Genomic DNA, 20,476 nt, shown 5'->3' with positions numbered 1-20,476 from the left:
TCTGATCACAATGCTATGAAACTAGAAATCAACTACAATAAGAAAGCTGAAAAAGTCACAAATATGTGTAGACTAAATATGTACTGAACAACTATTGGATCAATGAACAAATAAAAGGAGAAGTCAAAAAATACCTGGAAACAAAAGAAAATGAAAACACAACATAGCAAAGCTTATGGGATGCAGAAAAGTGGTACCAGGAGGGAACTAAATAGCAATACAGGCCTACCTCAAGCAACAAGAAAAATCTCAAATAAACAATCTAACACTATACCTAAAAGAATTAGAAAAAGAAGAACAAATAAAACCCAAAGTCAGTTGAAGGAGGGAAATAATAAAAATCAGAGTGGAAATAAATGAAATAGAGACTAAAAAGACAATAGAAAGGATCAATGACACTGAGAGCTGATTCTTTGAAAAGATAAACAAAATTGACAAACCCTTAGCCAGACTAAGAAAAAGAGAGAGAAGGCTCATGGGCTGGCCTAGTGGTGTAGTGGTTAAGTTTACGAGCTATGCTTTAGGGGCCCATGGTTCGCAGGTTTGGAACCTGGGCACAGACCTACACACTGCTCATCAAGCCATGCTGTGGTGGCAACTAACATACAAAATAGAGGAAGATTGGCACAGATGTTAGCTCAGGGCCAATTTCCCCAACAAAAAAATTAAAAAGAGAGAGAAGGCACAAATAAATAAAATCAGTTTTATTTTAAATATTTTATTTAAATATATATTTAAATGAAAGAGGAGAAATTACAGCAGATACCAAAGAAATACAAAGGATTATAAGAATACCATCAAAAGCTATGCACCATGATATACATGATATACATTATACATGATATACACTAACAAACTGGATAACATATAAGAAATGGATAAATTCTTAGACTCTTACAACTTCCCAAAGCTGAATCAAGGAGAAATAGAGAATCTGAATAGACCAATCACAAATAAAGAGATTGAAGAAGTAATGAAGAACCTCCCACAAAACAAAACTTCAGGACCACAGGGCTTCTCTGGTGAATTCAACCAAACATTCAAAGAAGACTTAAGACCTATCCTTCTCAAAGTCTTCCAAAAAGATGAAGAGGATGGGATGCTTCCTAACTCATTTTACAAGGCCAATATTACCCTGAAACCAAAACCAGACCAGGGCAACACAAAAAAGGAAATTACAGGCCAATATTACTGATGAACATAGATGCAAAAATTCTCAACAAAATATTAGCAAATCAAATACAACAATACATTAAAAGGCTCATACAGCACGATCAAGTGGGATTTATTCCAGGCACATGGATGGCTCAGCATCCACAAATCAATCAATGTGATTCACCACAATAACAAAAAGAGGAATAAAAATCACATGATCATCTCAATAGATACAGAAAAAGCACTTGACGAGATTCAACATCCATTTATGATAAACCCACAGCCAACCCATACTCAATGGCGAAAAACTGAAAGCCATCCCTCAAAGAACAGGAACCCAAAAAGGATGCCCATTTTCATCACTCTTACTCAACATACTATTGGAAGTGCTAGCCAGAGCAATTAAGCAAGAAAAAGAAGAGGGATCCAAATTGGAAAGGGAGAAGTAAAACTGCCACTATTTGCAGATGACATGATTCTATATATAGAAAACCTTAAAGAATTCACCAAAAAACTATTAGAAATAATTAACAAGTACCGTAAACTTGCAGTGTACAAAATCAACATTTAAAAATCAGTCTCATTTCTATACACGAACAATGAACTAGCAGAAAGAGAAATTAAGAATACAATTCCATTTACAATTGTGACAAAAAGAAGAAAATACCTAGGAATAAATTTAACCAAGGAGGTGAAAGACCTATACACTGAAAACATAAGACGTTATTGAAAGAAACTGAAGAAGACATACAGAAATGGAAAGCTATTCCGTGCTCACGGATTGGAAGAATTAACATAGTTGAAATGTCTATATCACCTAAAGCAATCTACAGATTCAATGCAATCCTTATCAAAATCCCAAGGACATTTTTCACTGAACTACAACAAAGAATCCTAAAATATATGTGGAACAACAAAAGACCCCAAACAGCCAAAGGAATCCTGATAAAAAGAACAAAGCTGGAGGTATCACACTCCCTGATTTCAAAATATACTACAAAGCTATAGTAATCAAAACAGCATGGTACTGGCAGAAAAGCAGACACACAGATCAATGGAACACAATTGAGAGCCCAGAAATAAATTCACACATCTATGGACAACTGATCTCTGACAAAGGAGCCAAGAACATACAATGCAGAAAGGAAAGTCACTTCAACAGATGGTGTTGGGAAAACTGGACAGCCACGTGAAAAAGAATGAAAATAGACCATTATCTTACACCATACACAAAAATTAACTCAAAATGGATTAAAGACTTAAATGTAAGGCCTGAAACCATAAAACTCCTAGAAGGAAACATAGGTAGTACACTTTGACATAAGTCTTAGCAGCATCTTTTTGAATATCATGTCTACTCAGGCAAGGGAAACAAAAGAAAAAATAAATGAATGGGAGTCCTTCAAACTAAAAAGCTTCTGCATGGCAAGGAAACCATCAAGAAAATGAAGACAACTCACCAACTGGGAGAAAATATTTGCAAATCATATATCTGATAAAGGGTTAATATCCAAAATACATCAAAAAACATTTAACTCAACATCAAAAAAATGAACAACCCAATCAAAATGTGGGCAGAGGATAAGAACAGACATTTTTCCAAAGAAGATAAACAGATGGCCAACAGGCACATGAAAAGATGTTCAACATCATTAACTATTAGGAAAAGGTAATCAAAACTACAATGAGCTATCACCTCACACCTGTAAGAATGGCTGTTATTAAAAAGACAAGAAATAAGTGTTGAAGAGGATGTATAAGAAAAGGAATCCTCATACACTGCTGGTGGGAATGTAAATTGGTGCAGCCACTACGGAAAACAGTATGGAGATTATTCAGAAAATAACAGAAAATACCATATGATCTAGCTATTCCACTTCTGGGCATTTATCTAAAGAACAGGAAAACACTAATTTGAAAAGATATATGCACCTCTATGTTCACTGTAGCATTACTCACAATAGCCAAGATTTGGAAGCACCCTAAGTGCCCATCAATGGATAAACGGATAAAGAAGATGTGGTATATGTATATATACACAATGGAATACTACTCAGCCATAAAAAAAGATGAAATAGTGCCATTTGTGACAACACTGATGGATCTTGAGAGTATTATGCTAAGCAAAATAAGTCAGACAGAGAAAGACAATTACCATATGACTTCACTCCTATGTGGAAGATAAACACACAGATAAGGACAACAGATTGGTGGTTACCAGAGCAGCAGGTGGTAGAGGGCTGGGGGGCAAAAGGGGTAAAGGGGCACACGTGTATGGCGACAGAGAGAAACTACACTTTTGGTGGTGAACTCAATGCACTCTACATAGAGATTAAAATATAATGATGTGTACCTGAAATGTATACAATGTTATAAACCAAAGCGACCTCAATCAAATAAATAATAATAAAAGTAATCAAACTTAGAAGAACTTCACACTACCTCCAAATATTTCCTATCAATCTTAGTAGTACATCTTATATACATGTTTTGGTTTGTCATAAACTACCTTAATACTAGCTTTGAATAAGATAAGTTAAATGGTTGTTGTTATTCTTTTTGGTATCACAATCCAAGATACTACTTCTGTTTCCTCCAAAATAAAAGTTATTAAAAGAAAATTTTAATTATTTATATAATTAGGAAGTATGCTTTTGCCTTCTAATATTATTTCATAAGTTCAGTTTAATAAAATAAGACACAAAAATAAGGTATAATTATTGGAAAGACAACAAAAACATCATTAGAAATGGTAAGATTGTACTATACATCTAAAAAACCCTTTGATAATCACCTGGAAAGCTATCTAAGTAAGAGTTCTGTGAAGTGACTGAATATAAAATGAGTATTCAAGAATCAATTCCTCCTGAACAGTAACACTAATCAATTAGATATATATTTAAAAGTTACCAATTTTTCCCACATTAATTTATGGGTTTAACACAATAGCAACCAAAATCCCAAGAGGAATATATAAACATTTGATAAGTGATTTAAAATCTACTTAGAAAAATGGTTAAAAATAGAAATTTTAAAAACTATGGCAATGAGAAGAAACTAACCCTGACTAATATTTAAAAAAATTAAATACTCCAAAACTTAAAAAGTATGGAACTAGCACCAATTAGACTGAACAGTCCATAGAGCATAGTTAAAAATCTAAAATGTTTAATTCATTTGTCAACAATGATTAAAAAAACATGACAATCAATGGAAAAGTGTAACGTTGTTCAAAACCTGGTAACGAGACAATGGGTCTTCTCTTTGGAGGCAGAGGAGATCCACTTAGACCCTACCTCACAGCACACAGCAAAACAAATTCCAGCCGGTTTAACAACCAATAAACAAAGCAGAGGAAACTAAAGAAATATTTACAAAATATATTCAAAGAGCAGGGCTTCTGCAGTTAAAAATGAGAGAATGACTCAAGATAAAGACATATTTGATTATATAAATTTTAAACTGCTAATTGTTTTAAAAGAGAACTTTATTAGGGAAAGCTCATACAAATAAGTAAAACACTTCGACTCTAATTTTAAAAAAGGAAAGACAAAAGAAATAAAGAAACAATTACAAAAAAGGAAATGCAACTGCATAAACAGTATATGAAAAAATATTCTCTATCATTAGGAATTAAGGCAAGATGAAATATTAAAATGCCATTTTCATGTATGAAATCAGTACTGATTTTTAATAAATAATACTCAATTTGAATAAGACTCATTGAAATAACCTAGTACATTAATTCCGAGAGTATGAAAGCAATCTGGCAATACAAACCATTAAATATTAAAACATTCCATACCTTAAACTGAATAATCACTATTCTGGGATACTAAGAAAGCATTCCTAAATACCTATTTTTAAAAGCTTTATGCATAAAATTGTCACTGCACAGTTATTTCTACTTTTGAATTTAAAATTATTTTCTCATTTTAGAAGTAATAAGAAGTAGATTGTAAAAATTTAAAAATAAAAACTAGGAAAAAGTCCCCAAATAAAATTCCATCCCAGAAATAACCACTCTTCACACTTCTAACTTATCCATCATTTTTCCCCACTTAAAATATTAGGAACAGAAGCAACAATATCCCAACAAAAAGCACACTCCATGCTCAAATCTTGGTTCCTAATACTATTCTTGATTAAAAGGAATCAGTGCTCCTAGAGAAATGGCTGATTCTAGGGCTTGGGCCATGTAATGCCACAAAGTAAGGAAGTATTCAAAAAAGCAAAACATTGAAGAACGTCAAAGAGACACAGGAGCCAACGGAAAGAGCTCCACTGGCCAAAGCTGGGCAACAGAATAAGTGACATACTACTGGATTACAACTCAAACTACAAATAAATATCCATGAATCCATACTGATATAAACTAATGACTGAATAAACACATAAACGGGGGTGAAGAGACAACTCTCCCATATAGAAGAATCCCAAGTAAGTTAATGTAGATGCTGCTCCTTCCAGGAGGTGGAGCTGATGCCCCACCCCTTAACTGTGGCTGTGCATAGTAACTTCCTCCTAAAGAGTCAGTATCAAAAGGGGGAAAAAAGAGTAACTTTATAGCAGAGAACCCTGTAACCAAATCTTTTATGAGTCAATTTATAATAGGAATAAAAACCTAAAAGAAAAGAAAATCTCTACCTACAGCAGTTAAATACATTAGAAAGCAACTTACCTCCAGTTTAAAAGCCAGGCCTACGAATGGGTGAGAACTGTCTCTTTTGGAGTTCATTAAGATTTTGGTTTTTTCTTTTGAATCACTTAAAATAAAAGAAACATAAATCTATGAGATGCAATATTTAATACTTCTTTTATATCAATTTATTTCATCAGAGTATTAGCTAAGAAAATGCACGTGTGTTAAACATTTCTGACCTCACATAAATGAAATTTCTTTGAAAGAGATCAGTAAGAATAACTTCCTTGGGCTTAGTTACAACATGGTGACAGGACCAGAGCAGACTAAAAAATACAGAAATTATCTGGTAGAGACAGGAAAGAAAAATAATCAATGCGTGCTTAAAAAAGTCTGTTTCTTAAAGGAACCATTGCTATCATATTGCGTAGGTGTTAACGTATTTCTGCAGAAACTAGGAGTCAGTTTGCAAGACTTACTCCTCCTGATGAAGAAGAGCATAATTCGGGACTTCAGATGGATTCGGTAGATACTCTAAAACAGCATCTAAGAGAGGCTGGACGCCTTTGTTCTTCAAGGCACTTCCCAAAAAGACAGGAGTAAAGGACCTATTTAGAGTAGCTCTTCGGATTGCAAGCTGCAACAGAAAAAAATTTAATGATTAGTTAATCTTAAAAATTACATTTTTTGTTTCAGATCAATTATAAACCAACAAATGAATGAAATGCATTGATACTCTGGAGTACTGGCTCTAGCGGAGACTAGCATCAGGTTCTCTATAACTTAAGGTCAAAATACAAAGAAAAAGAAACAAAATCAGTTCCTTTTTCAGGGCTTGGAAGCTACGTACTGTACAACGGCTTTCAACATTCTTGGAATGTCACTAATTTTCAATTTGGCAAAAAAAGATACATACATATAGAAAATAGACACATACACAGAAGAGTGTGAACAGTATGCTAACAATTGCACAAAATAGAGGGAAAAGTTATACACATGCAAAAAAAAAAATCTCTGGAAAGATACAACAGAAACCATTTACCAGTAACCTGCTTTAGGGAGGGGCAGAGAACTGAGCAGAGGGGAGACAGGTGGGAGATTTTTTACTGTATATCTTTGTATACTTTAAAAAATTTTAAACCATATGAAAGTATCATCTATTAAAAACACTTGGGGCCGGCCTGGAGGGGCAGTGGTTAAGTTCGCACCCTCCACTTTGGCAGCCCAGGGTTCACCAGTTTGGATCCCCAGCAGGGACCTACACACCACTCATCAAGCCATGCTGTGGTGGCATCCCACATAGAAGAATTAGAAGGACTTACAACTAGAATATACTACTATGTACTGGGGTTTTGGGGAGGAAAAAAAAGAGAAAGATTGGCAACAGACGTTAGCTTAGGGCCAACCTTCCTTACCAAAAAAAGGCATACCTTAGAAAACACTTGATTATTTATTTATTTTTTAAAAGAACATACATACAGGAAGTCCAGCGGTACGGATCACTCATCATAAAGGGCAATGAGAGTAAGAGGCTCTACAATAACGAACGCCAGGCTTTAGTGCAAGCCCTATCAGTGGGCCTCAGGCTGCATCCCCAGGTGCCCGAATGGCCCAGGAGGTCTCCAAGCGTAAGCAGTGGAGCGTCAGCTCTTGCAGCTGAAAGAGGCCAAGGGCAGTGCTGTGGCCACAACCTACCTCTGCAGAAACATGGAGCCAGCATACAGTTATTTGTCAGTCCTCATGAAAAAAAAAAAACAACTACCCTCAAAAAGCTTAAAGCAAAATATTTATAACCAAAATTTTTAAACATCATGAAAATGAAAAGTAAGATAACAGCTAGCATGATAAAACAGAGCAGAACAGGGGAAAACATGCACGGCAAAAAAACAATTACTATTTGAAACTACCTTAGCAACTTGATTTTGCCATTGCTAGGAACCAAAAATGGCTAGGTCACTAACCACCGAGGCTACCCAGGCCACATGGTCACATCCTTGACTTTCCACCCCTCCCTTATACGCAAGTAGGGGCATATAAGAATCTTACCATGCTTACTTTACATCCATTGGATAGAGAAACAAATGAGAGTGGTAGATAAATAGAAAAACTATTCCTATACCAGCCTAACAAAAGCTGTACTTTTCCAAAATTTTCCCTTGTTCTCTTAAGAAACACTTTGTTGACTTCCACTGTCTCTAATAATAATATATCCAACAATACAGAAACTAAAGTTACCCACGCATCCTGTGCAGAAAACAGTAAACACAGCAGGACTGGAAGTGCTATCCTGAGAATGGCCTGCTTGCAAGGTTGGCCCCTGGCTGGTGTCTGGGAACCAGGATTTCAGGAGGGTGCCCAGCATTCCCAGAAGTGCTAAGACTGGTTCACCGGGCCAAGACTGTACAATGTGGTATATGCTAAACACCTGCTTTCCCTCTGGGAGTCCAGGAATTGGTGCATGCCAGGTAGAGGGTGTCATGTGACCAGCCCCCAATAAAACCTTAGGCACCGAGTTTCTGAGAAGCTTCCCTGGTAGATATTTCACAGGCGCAGGCACAACTTGCTGCTGGAGGAGTCAAGCACGCCTACGTGACTACACTGCGAGAGAACTCGTGGAAGCTTACACACGGTTTCTTCTGGACTTCACTTCACGTGCCTATTCCCTGTGCTGATTCTGCTGTATGTCCTCTCTCTGTAAGAAATCACAGCCTTGAGTGTGACTATGTCCTGAGTCCTGTGAGTCCTCCTAGTCAACAAACCTGGGCGTGGTCGTGGGGACCTCTTCCACATTCTGTTTAATAGATAAAAACCTAACTCTCTATTGTGGTTCCCAGGACACAATACTTGACTTTATTTATGGCCAGACCTATCCCTTCCTACACTGTGTTCCGTACTCATCAGAGAACTGAGGTGGTGAGCTTTGTGAGTGGTAAAGGACTAAGTTATGAGATATATTAGTAAGCATCCTCAGCTTCAACAGTTCCTTCCTTGGGCATCTGACCTAGAAACTCCATGAGTGCAATGTTTTACACACAATAATTACTTATGTGATTTCTGCTAAGTGCATGAAGTGGTTAGACAAAATGAATATCAGTCATTTTTTTATAATGATAAAATGTCCATAAAATAAAATTTACCATTTTAACCATTTTTAAGTTTACGGTTCAGTGGCATTATGTACATTCACATTGCTATCTTACCATTACCACTATCCATTTCCACACCTTTTTCATTATCCCAAATTGGAACTCTGTCCCCAGTAAACTCCCCCTTCGGCCCCTCCCCAGCCCGATTAGCACTATTCTACTTTCTGTCTCTAGGAATTTGACTGTTCTGTGTACCTCATATACGTGGAATCAAATATTTGTTCTTTTGTGTCTAGCTTATTTCACTTAGCATAATGTCTTCAAGGTTCATTCACATAGTATGTATCACAATCTTATTCCTTTTTAAAGGCTCAATAATATTTCATTGCATGTATATACCAATTTTGCTTATCCATTAATCCATTGGCGGACATTTGGCTCATTTCCCCCTCCTGGCTACTGTGGATAGTGCTGCTATCAAAACTGGTGGACAAGTACGTGTGAGTCCCTGTTTTCAGCTCTTCTGGGTATACACAAGTGCAATGGCTGGATCATACAGTAGTTCTGTTTAGTTTTTTGAGGAACTGCCATACTGTTTTCTACAGCAGTTATATCATTTTACATTCCCATCAGCAATGCACAAGGGTTCCAATTTCCCCACATCCTTGCCAACACCTATTATCTGCTTTTTTGTTTTTCTGAAATAATAGCCATCCTAATGGATGAAGCAGTATCTCACTGTGGTTTTGCTTTGCTTTCCCTCATGGTTCGCAATCTTAAGCATCTTTTCATGTGCTTATTGGTCATTTGTTATCTTCTATGCAGAAACATATAATCAAAAAATGGCTACCAGTCTTAGGCAGGGATCTTCTCTTTATTTGTAAAGAGTTGAGCAATGAAATGAAAGACTCTATACAGCCTTCCAAACAGTACAACAGTGTAACTACCAACATGCAGTCAGCAAACACTTAGCAGCCTTGTCTCTTTTTTTTCTTTTTTTTTTTAAAGATTTTTATTTTTTCCTTTTACTCCCCAAAGCCCCCCGGTACATAGTTGTGTATTCTTCGTTGTGGGTTCCTCTAGTTGTGGCATGTGGGACGCTGCCTCAGCGTGGTCTGACGAGCAGTGCCATGTCCGCGCCCAGGATTCGAACCGACGAAACACTGGGCCGCCTGCAGCGGAGCGCGCGAACTTAACCACTCGGCCACGGGGCCAGCCCCAGCAGCCTTGTCTCTTAACCTCTCTTATTGCTGTAACATTTCTCTACATATCTTCTTTCTTTCTAATAAGGACATACCCAAGAGGTTAGCTATTTAAGTATCTTTTTTTCTAGAACAAACTATGACTCCTTTTCCATTTAAAAATATTACATAACTCATTACTTAAAAAAAAAGAGTACGAGACCATGTCAAGTATTATTTTTTTCCTGAGGAAGATTCGCCCTGAGCTAACCTCTGTTGCCAATCCTCCTCTTTTTTTTGCTTGAGAAGACTGGCCCTGAGCCAGTCTTCCTCCACTTTACACACTTGCATGGCTGACAAGTGGTGTAGGTCTGCCCTGGGATCCAAACCCGGGAAGCCAAAGCAGAGCACAATGAACTTAACCACTAGGCCACACGGCTAGCCCTCGAGTACTTTTTGAAGAAAGCAATCATGTTAAATAAGTTTACTCAGATTCCATGAATAAGCCCATCGGAAAGCATCACATCTCCTCACTGCAAACCAGACCCCCAACCTCGTGCTTTGTCAACTTAAGGCCCAGTTCGACGGCACCTGCCTTTAAATCAGAAACAGAGGGGATTTTTTCTTCCAGGAACATCTCACCAAGCTGCTCGTCTGAATTAGCAACACACTCAATCAGCTCCTGCCGGCGGTCAGCTGCTGCTGCTCTGAATTCTGCCGGAATTTCTCCGTATCGAACAACTTGACTAAGAAAAGAAACGTTTATTTTGGTACTTTGAGGATATTCGATTAAACACATAAAGCACCCATGAAAAAGATAAACCAATGGCTAAAATATTTTTTCAGATGATAAAGAGCTCTGATATATTTGCAGTATAACGGCAAATAAGATTAACATACAGCTTTAAAGTTCAGACAAAACAGTGGGCAAAATACTTCACTGACACAGCCAGAGCAAACCGCTCAAGGGTGTCCTGCTAGTGAATGGAAGCGGCAGGATTCGAAACCAGTCTGACCCCAAAGCCCATGTGAGCACCTGAAAATTTATTGCCCAAATGAATCAGAACATCATGGTCTCTAACAAGCAGATTTAGAGACCCGACTCCATTGCTTTCCATTAATAACAAACCAATCACATAATTTTTAACACAGACTAACCCATTTTGCAGTAAAAAAAAAAAAAAAAGGTTACTAAATACGCAGACTCTTCAACTTTGATCCCAATGCTTCATTCCTCTAGGGGCCGAATAGCTAAGAGTCACAAATAAAACATACACAACCAAGAAATGGATACACCTGACACTTAGAAACAACAGTCGGAAAGTTTTCAAAGTATTTCTTTAAAAATGGAACTTAATGTCAAAAAATAATAAGCTTTTCAGAAAACACATTTCTAAATCAAAAAAAGTAAAAGAAGCCAATTGCAAATGATCAGAAAATAATTATTATCCTAAAGAATGCTCTTCACAGCTTTTAGAGCTTAATTCCTTCCTTCCCGCAAGCTCCCTGACCCTTAGCGTTTCACATCAGAACATACACATGCCCGGCGGGCCAGCGCTGAGCAGGGGCAGGCATATTAAGAGGTTCCACCTGGGGTTCTGATGCACAACAAAGTTGACAAGCCTTCACTTTAGAGGACAGAAACGTGTGCCCTGGTAATTCTGGGGAAGTGGATTTAATCCTTTACCTACCAAAATGTTTTGAGTCCCTGTTACGTACCAGATTGTTCTGGGGCTAGGGACATGAAGGAATAAGGCTGACAAAAATCCCTGTCCTCTTGGGCCTTACATTCTAAGGAAGGACAGACAAACTTTGTTGCGGTCACACGAAAAGTGAGAGAAATGCCTCATCCGCTGGACAGCCTCCATCTTTTCCCTGACTACAAGATGAGATAAACTCTACAGCTAATTGATCATAGGCCCTCTCACCCACCTGCAGGACCAGCAATCCCAGTTCCATAGCAGAGGAAGGAAATCCCTCAAGAAGTACCTTTGGAGAAAGTGCCAGGCCCTTGGGGCCACTCCTCAGAACAAAGGGTCATTTACCACTCCCCACATTGTCTAGATTAGTGCCACTCAAAGTGCGGTCTGCAGACTTGCAACATCAGCATCACCTGGGGGCTTTCCAGAAACGCAGATTCCAGGCCCCACCCTAGATGTACTGAATCAGAATCTCCGAAGGAAGATCCAGGAACATGTGCGTTAACAAGCTCTCCAGGGGATTTTTCTGAATGCTGTGGTTTGATAACCACTGGGCAATTATAGTGCTTTGTATGCAAAGGTCACTCAAAAGTGGACTGATGGACCAAATACCATGTCAAAAAGTTAGCAATTTGCTTCTTATATTGCCCAAACCACATCTGTGCAATTTTTAACCGCCTTTACATATTAATCTTTTTATCTTTGTAATCTCATGAAATAGGCAGAGAAAATATTTATGATCCCTATTTTCTTCACAGTTTTTGTCACAAGACCCAAGACATAGCAGCTGCTCCAAAAAAGTTTGCAGAATGAATGAACGAATAAATAAATAAGTTGAAAAAGAGAGATTGCATTCCTAGCCCAAGCTGAAGGCCTCCTTCCACCACACCAGGCAGGGCACAATGTGATAGAAATCCATTAGCGAAAAACTAACACACTCTCCCTTGGAATGAATACTAAGCAAAATAGGAAGAAACCAGGATTAAAGGCATTGGAACAGAATCAGCTTAAAGGATATTCTCCCAGCCTCATTTCAAAAAGATGTTTACTCTGCGTTTAAAGAACTCATTCTTTTCCTTCTCTTTCATACTTTTTAAAATGTAAGATTTTAATATATTTTTAATACTTACCCAAAGTCTCCATCAAAATAGATGGCTCGCTCCTCAATAAGATCTATAATCCCTTTAAAATCGCTCTCCAAACCAATGGGCATCTGCACAAACGCTGCATTATGACTTAGCTTAGACCTGAAAAATAAAAATACATATGTTTACCTCTTTCTTCACCCCAAATGTCTCTGAAATGACAAAATAAATATAAAAAGAAATCTATGGCAGATGAGGTGGGACAGCGAGGGGTGTCACCAGCAGGTCAGAATGGAAGACATACGGCAGTCAGGGACAGACTGACAACCAAACTCTTCGTGCTCAGGAAGCCACAACCCTATTTAGGCAACAAAAAGAACTCTAAAGTAAGTGTTTTGCCATCAGATCCCCAGAATAGCCTGGATCAGAAACCGAAGGGGGAAGAACAGGTCAATGGGTAGTCAGCCAGGAAATCTGAAGATGGTGGGATAACTGTGCCCACGCCTCATTCTCGGATCAGCCGACTCTCGTGAAGCCGAGTACTGCCATCTGAAGAGGAAGTTCTTAGGGGAAGACTCTCAGAGTAGGTGCTAAAGGCAGACACTCGTCACCAGCCCGTATCCCGACTCAGGCCAACCACTGAACAGAAGCCACACTCACCAGCAGGGCTTCTCCCTCAAGAAGAAATGGGCTCCAGCTACCAACATCCAGTCTAGACTTTAGGCCCCCATTTGTAACTATGGATAGATAACTAACAATCACCAAATATTTTAAGGAAACCAATAGCTTGAAAGAGAGGCATGAGTTCAAGAAATAGAACTAACGTCCAAAGAGAGAGTTACTATAAGAAAATAAAGTGTAAAGATGAGAAGTAATTACCTCTATTAACAAAGATGTTGCAGTAAAAGAGAAAGTTTATGGAAATTAACTATATAATTGCTGAAATTAAAAAGAAAACTACAGGCTAAACAAGAGAAGGGATGCAGATGAATATCAGAGTAGTAAGCTGGAAGACTGACCTCAAGAATTCTCTTGTAACCCAGTGCAAAATGAGGAGGAGACAGAAAGTATGGCAGAAAAGTTAAGAAGGCGAGATTCAGGAGTTTCAAAATCTGTTTAAGGAGAGTTACAAAATGGGAAAACAGATTAAAGAGAGTAGGGGTCAGCCCAGGGTGCAGCAGTTAAGCACACACATTCCGCTTCGGCGGCCTGGGGTTCACCGGTTCGGAACCCATGGCACCACTTGGCACGCCATGCTGTGATAGGCGTTTCACACACAAAGAAGAGGAAGATGGGCACGGGAGTTAGCTCAGGGCCAGTCTTCCTCAGCAAAATGAGGAGGACTGGCGGCAGATGTTAGCTCAGGAATAATCTTCCTCAAAAAAAAAAAAGAGAGTAGACTAAAGAACCAAAGTAGAAAAATAAACGCTAACAGAAAATTTTCCTGGAATTCAGAAAAAGACTTGGGAAGAGTCCACTACTGCCAAGCACAAGTAAAATATAAGTAATAAAGGCAAAAAAGTGAAAACGTTCTATTTTACCAAGAAAATATGACAAACACCCAATAAAGAAAAATTTCATTCTCATGTTCCCAAATAGCTCACTTCCATCTGTGCACACAGCGATACAAAGGTCCTCAGCACCATCCCTCCTGGCACTGGACACATCACTCAGTCTCTCCACGAACCCGACTGCCTACACCCATCAATCAGCTCTGCCATGGGAAAGCTGAGTGGGAACGCTACAGCTCCATTTACACAGCTACAAAGGGTGAAGAGCGAAACGTGGACTCTTCTCAAGGTTATGTGACACACACAGTATTGTGCAAAATGTAAAATGCCACAAATACCACTGGGTAACATCTGGAACAGAAAGAAGTGCTACTGTGTCTCAGCAAATACGTTACCACATGAGAGCAAGGGAAGAGAGCAGACTACCTAAGGGCATTAATTAAAATTAGTTGAAGATGATCTTTTAGGTTTGTCTCAGTAAATGCAAGTACTTTTAGGATCTAGCCAGGCCTGGTGGTCAGTGGTAAGATCTGGCGCTCTCACCATGCTGCCTGAGTTCGTTTCCCCATTAGGGAACCACACCAGCCCTCTGTTGGTTGTCATACTGTGGTGGCTGCATGTCGCCGTGATGCTGAAAGCTCTGCCACCAGGAATTCAAACACCAGCAGGGTCACCCATGGTGGGCAGGTTTCAGTGGAGCTTCCAGACTAGACAGACTGCGAAGAAGAGCCTGGTCACCCAGTTCCAGAAAAAGTGGCCATGAAAACCCTGTGAATAGCAGTGGAATACTTCTGATGTAGCGCCATACGGTGAGAGGACGGCGCAGAAAGACACCACTCTGCTGTGTCACTAGGAGTCAAAATCATGTCGACAGCTCTAACAAACTTTTAAAATCTACTCTAGATTATAACTTTTCTAAGTACAGCAAAACAGTAATTGCCAGATTGTCTTCTGAATTCACCTTCAACAACCCTACAATTTAAGTCATATTTTCACCATTTTACAGAGAAGGCAGTTGATGAGATCACAACACAAATCAAACTACTGACCTCAGTGTTCCACTTACTAAGATAAGTCACTCACATAAATAAATTTCTTTTTCCAGTGACACTGAATCAATCGTACTTCTGGAGGTAAGGTTTGTTATCCAGATGGTCACAACCCCTGTCCTTTCTCAGGCTCGGTACCTCATTTGCTGTAGGGCCCTGGCTGGGTTGGAGCCCACGCGGTCCAGTTTGTTAATGAAAGTTAGGAATGGAACATTGTAGCGCTTCATCTGACGATTAACAGTCATGGTCTGGCACTGCACCCCTCCGACAGCACAGAGAACAAGGACTGCACCATCCAACACCCTCAGGGCCCTTTCAACTTCTATTGTGAAGTCCACGTGCCCTAAATGAGACAAAGAAGTGTGGGAAAGTCTTAAAGAGCGGTCTGATTTTTTTATAACATGCAAAATTAAAAGTTTTTTATCTTTCACGACATAAGTCTTCTAATTAGAATGTGGATTTCTTTTTTCTTTTTTAAAGATTCTATTTTTCCTCTTTCTCCCCAACGCCCCCCAGTACATAGTTGTATATATATTCTAGTTGTGGGTCCTTCTAGTTGTGGCATGTGGGATGCCGCCTCGGCATGGCCCTATGAGCGGTGCCATGTCCACGCCCAGGATTCAAACCGGCAAAATCCCAGGCCGCTGAAGGGGAGCATGCGAACTTAACCACTTGGCCATGGGGCCGGCCCCTAGAATGTGGATTTCTTAAATCACTCATACCATTCACCCAGCATAAGGTCCAGAGCCCCAAATCACTTCAAAAAGATACCAGGACATGGGCACCTTTGGATCAGCTACAACACATAAAACGTGAGAACCTTCCCACTCACAAATTATTTGCACTATTTTTCAAGGAAACTACGTAAGGACGAAATGCTCTAGGTCCCAAGTCAGATTTCTCTAATAGGAAATTCACAGTCACACTTTAGAGTATTATTTGATACTCAACAATGAGCTGGGTCATAGAATAGAAAAGAACTAAATGGGCTTTTGCCAAAATAAGCTGCAACAAAACCAAGAACTCAGCTTACCAGGAGTATCTATAATGTTGATGTTGACATCCTTCCACACGGTATAGGTGGCCGCTGACTGAATAGTGATTCCTCTTTGTCTCTCTAGTTCCATGGAATCCATGACAGCACCAACTCCATCTTTACCTTTCACCTAAACACAAGCACAGTGATTCAGATTTCTCTGTCCCTATATTCCAAGAAGGAAAGAAGTCTTTACTGAGGTGGAACTAGAACACAGATGGTTAACTGGGCAATTTCCAAAGAAGCCTAATCACCAAACCAGATCATCTCATGAAATAGAAAACTGGTAATAGGTTTTACCCTCTGTGAACTGTCTAACCCTCTTTTCACTGCTGCTCCCAGCAAGGGCTCCCACAGAGCGATCACCTGGTCTGAGAGCCATTGTTGCTCCCTCTGCCCGGCTCCTGCCCACCGGCCTCGTGTTAGTCCGGGAGCAGATGTTCAGAGAACGGGTTCTGCCCTGCTCTGCTGCATGTAGAGTCTGAGGCCCAGGTGGGAAGGATTCAGCTTTTAAAGCGTATGATTTAACAAGACGACCTTTTATCTGAAGAAATATTTTTAAATGGAAAGTTAAGTCACTCGATATAGTAATTTCTTCAAGAGAGTGTCAAGATTTAAAAAAATTTTTTTCTGCTACATGAATTTAACTCAAGCTCATACTATATATTATTTAAAACCATTTTTTCCACTTAACATTATAAACATCTCTCAATAACATTAAAAATTATGTTTATACTATTTTAATGGCTGTTGAAGGGTACATCATATTGACAACATTCTTAAAAGACAATCTACTCAGGATACCCACAGTGATGGTCTAGACGGATTCCTGAGAGCAACATTTCAGGCCAACTTGAGCAATCCTCTGTGTGATATGACTGACTAGAGATCCACGGTTACCATTCTTTTAACCTTTCAAGTTTTGTGAAGTTTATCAAACCATTAACTACAAAACAAGTAAAACCAAGCTCTGACTATTCTGGAGCCCACCACAACCACACACCTCATGCATCTTTGCGATCCTGCCGGTGTAGTAAAGCACCCGTTCTGTCAATGTGGTTTTCCCAGAATCAATGTGAGCTGAGATTCCAATATTTCGTATTTTCTCGTTGGGAATCACGCCTGATGAACACCATCGGCAGACCTTCCAATTAACCTGAAAAGTAAGAGAGATCAATTCAGTGCACCTTTTCTAAGAGAGAGCATGGGTTCAGCGGACATCGCTCCTCCAGAGAAACTCAACGGACACAAAACACCATACGACACAGCTTGGAAAGGCAAAAGAGGGCACGTCTCCACCGCAACTCCCGCAACCAAAGGGAAGGCTGCAGGGGAGAGCAGAGAAGACACAGCCTGAAAACAAATACATAATCAACCAATCAGAAAAAGATGCTCGCATTAATTATATAATTAATTAAAAGGGGACAACTACTTTTATCAAATGTTATAGGTTTGAAAGTATACACTGGGGATAATAAAATCAGAAAGATAGATCCTAACAACTACTTTACTAGGAACTAGAGTTTTCAGCTTAAATTCTGCTGTTTCCCCTTCCCCCTTAGTCTCGTTCACAGCTAGCAAGGCCGTCCGAGGACTTCCGTGCTTCACGCGGTGGTACCGACAGCTCTAACGCAGCCCACAAAAGGTTTCCAATTCCTTCTACACAAAGTTAACGCCTTTTTTTTAAACTTTATTTTACTCGGGGCGGGGCGGGGGGGACAGGGCAGAATCCTGCATTTTATGGAATTAAGACACAATGTAAACCACTGCCCACAGGGCTGCACATCCAAGTGCACTGCGGTCACTTGTGGGCAGAGGGAAGCACAACTTGGAAGCGGCGGGTAAAACTAATGGGAACCCTGGCGCCGGGCGCCTCCAGAGTAAACCCAGGGAAGCCTGCGAGCCGCGCGCGCCAGGCCCGGGCACAGCGGGCCACCGCCACCCGACGCCAGCCCCCCGGGCGCGCCCCGCGGCCGGCACGGACAGGGAGAGGGGCCCGGGCCGCTCCGAGGGCCACGCGGCCAGGGGACAGTCCGGGCTCGGCCCCGCTCCCCGGGCACTCTACCTGCCTCCCCTGCCAGCCCAGCGCGGCGGGGACCCGCGGGAGCCCGCGCCCCAGGGCCGCGGCCGTCCCCAGCAGCCTCATGGCCGGCGCAGAACGGGCGCGCAGGGCCCGCGGCTCCGGGATGCTCAGCAACCGGCACCGCGGCGGGAGACCTTCAAAGTCACGCCGGCCAGCAGCGCCTGAAGAGCACTTCCGGGGCGAAGGACGCGAGCGCGGAGGGACGAAGGGAAAGAGGGAGGAGCTCCCGGATTTCAGGGCCGAGCAGCGCCCTCCGCTGCCCGGGCGCCCTCTGCCGACGAGGAAGAGGAGCTGCAGTCGCTTCACCGAGCTCATCCAGCCTTGCACGCTCCCAGAGCGCTGCAGCCTCTTGGGATGTGGTGCCAACTGTAGCAACCTGGAGAAACGTTTTTTAACAGAATTTAAGTGACAAAAAGAGCAGTTGTCATCTATGCTACCATCACAGATATGAAAAAATACTTATCTACAGGACACGACCTGAAAAGAATGTGGAAAAATGATGACTGAACTATCAATTACAAGTGCTTTTTCTCATCTCGAACGTTCCGTCGTTCTTCGGTGTTAGGCGTTTTAGGGCCAGTTCATATGGAAGACAGCCTCCTTGACGATTCCACTTGGAGGCATCGCGAACTATGTCCGAAACGGAGCGTCTGATCTCTCTCCCAGCACCGTCTTCTGCAGTCGTCTTCATCTCATAAACCGCAGCCGGTGCCGCGCTCAGTCGCTGTGAGCGCGCCGTCTCCTGGCAGCGCGTGCCTTAACCCCTCGCCGGGGGTCGGGGCCGCGCGCCAGCCCGCCTCTCCCGCCCCGGCCCCCTGCCCCCTGCCCCCTGCCCCGCCCGGCCGCTCCTGCCCGCGCTTTCCCTCCGTGCAGGCGGCCGCTCAACGGGGTGCTCCAGGCCCGGCTCTTCCGCGCCCGCGAGCTCCTCCCCGTCGCTCTTCTCGTGCGGCTTCGTTCTGCAGAGCGCTTCTCAGACCAGACGTCTCACACACCTGAGCGCTGTCTCCTTTCCCAGTGAGGTCAATGCCGTGAGAACAGTGACTGGGCTGTGGATCGCTGTGTCGCCCTGCGTGGGCTAGGTGCTCAATGATATTTGTGGAATGAACGAGATCGAATAAATAGAAATCAGAGGAAATTACAAGGGACAAGTAAAACCAGAGACTCAGTAATGAATTTCGAATTTACTTTTTGTATATCATCCATATATTAATTTACAAAAAAAGATTAAGCTGCTTTGATGAATAAATCCGTTAACACTGAATATACCATTAAATAAACTTTTTCATTTATAGACTTTCGAAGATTGTCTTAGAAGCCTTTATATGTATTTGTTTAAAATATATAAACACATAATTATGTAAATGGTAATAAAATTTTAAGATATAATTTAATAGTACATATAAAACAGTACATCTGTTACACTGAAATTACCACTTTAACAGTTTCCTTGAGGAAAAATTCATACTCATTATCTTCTATGTGTGTATATTTTCATATTTTTCCGTAATTATTATACAAAGTATATCTTATTTTTATTAATCACTTTTAACCAAAGGGATCAACTATTTTCTCCACAGAGGAAACTAAAAGAAAAAAACAAGAAGTCTCTAGCTAAATTCTTATGTGTACACATTATATGGTACCTCTGTTAAGTTTTACAATGGCAAAATACACATATATGGTATCATCCAAAGCATTTGCATATTCTTTTAATCCAGTCACTTGTATATGTATAAGAATAAAGATACATTGAAACTATCTTTAGTGACCAAAGCTTTGTACCATTTTTCACTTATAAATTATGCAAGTATCCAAGGGCTAATTCCACATTTTCTAAGGTCTTGAGAAGTTACCTGAGGATTTGAATAATTACAATTTTAGCTAACACATTTGGTCCTTATAATTAATAGAATTACAATTTCATAAGGTCAAAACCCCTTTAAATGAT

At 40.5% G+C, this 20,476-nt stretch overlaps 1 protein-coding gene across 2 annotated transcripts in view; it reads right to left on the bottom strand.

The window, feature by feature from the left end:
* GFM1 (G elongation factor mitochondrial 1) overlaps positions 1–18,724 on the bottom strand; it is a 47,795-nt gene extending 29,071 nt beyond the window's left edge. The window contains exons 1-8 of one of the 2 annotated variants that reach the window (XM_070242356.1): positions 18,511–18,724; positions 17,449–17,601; positions 16,443–16,575; positions 15,444–15,752; positions 12,895–13,011; positions 10,660–10,810; positions 6,277–6,434; positions 5,837–5,921 (exon numbers count right to left, since the gene is read on the bottom strand). In XM_070242356.1, coding sequence (XP_070098457.1) covers positions 5,837–5,921; positions 6,277–6,434; positions 10,660–10,810; positions 12,895–13,011; positions 15,444–15,445 — 513 coding nt within the window. In that variant the 5' untranslated portion in view covers positions 15,446–15,752; positions 16,443–16,575; positions 17,449–17,601; positions 18,511–18,724. The remainder of the gene's footprint in view (positions 1–5,836; positions 5,922–6,276; positions 6,435–10,659; positions 10,811–12,894; positions 13,012–15,443; positions 15,753–16,442; positions 16,576–17,448; positions 17,602–18,510) is intronic. The other variant, NM_001433603.1, reaches the window with a different exon arrangement.
* Positions 18,725–20,476: the final 1,752 nt, after the last annotated feature.

This window comes from Equus caballus, chromosome 19 (assembly GCF_041296265.1).
Source record: "Equus caballus isolate H_3958 breed thoroughbred chromosome 19, TB-T2T, whole genome shotgun sequence".
NCBI classification, from domain to species: domain Eukaryota; kingdom Metazoa; phylum Chordata; class Mammalia; order Perissodactyla; family Equidae; genus Equus; species Equus caballus.
This window is presented reverse-complemented; position numbering and strand designations above follow the sequence as displayed.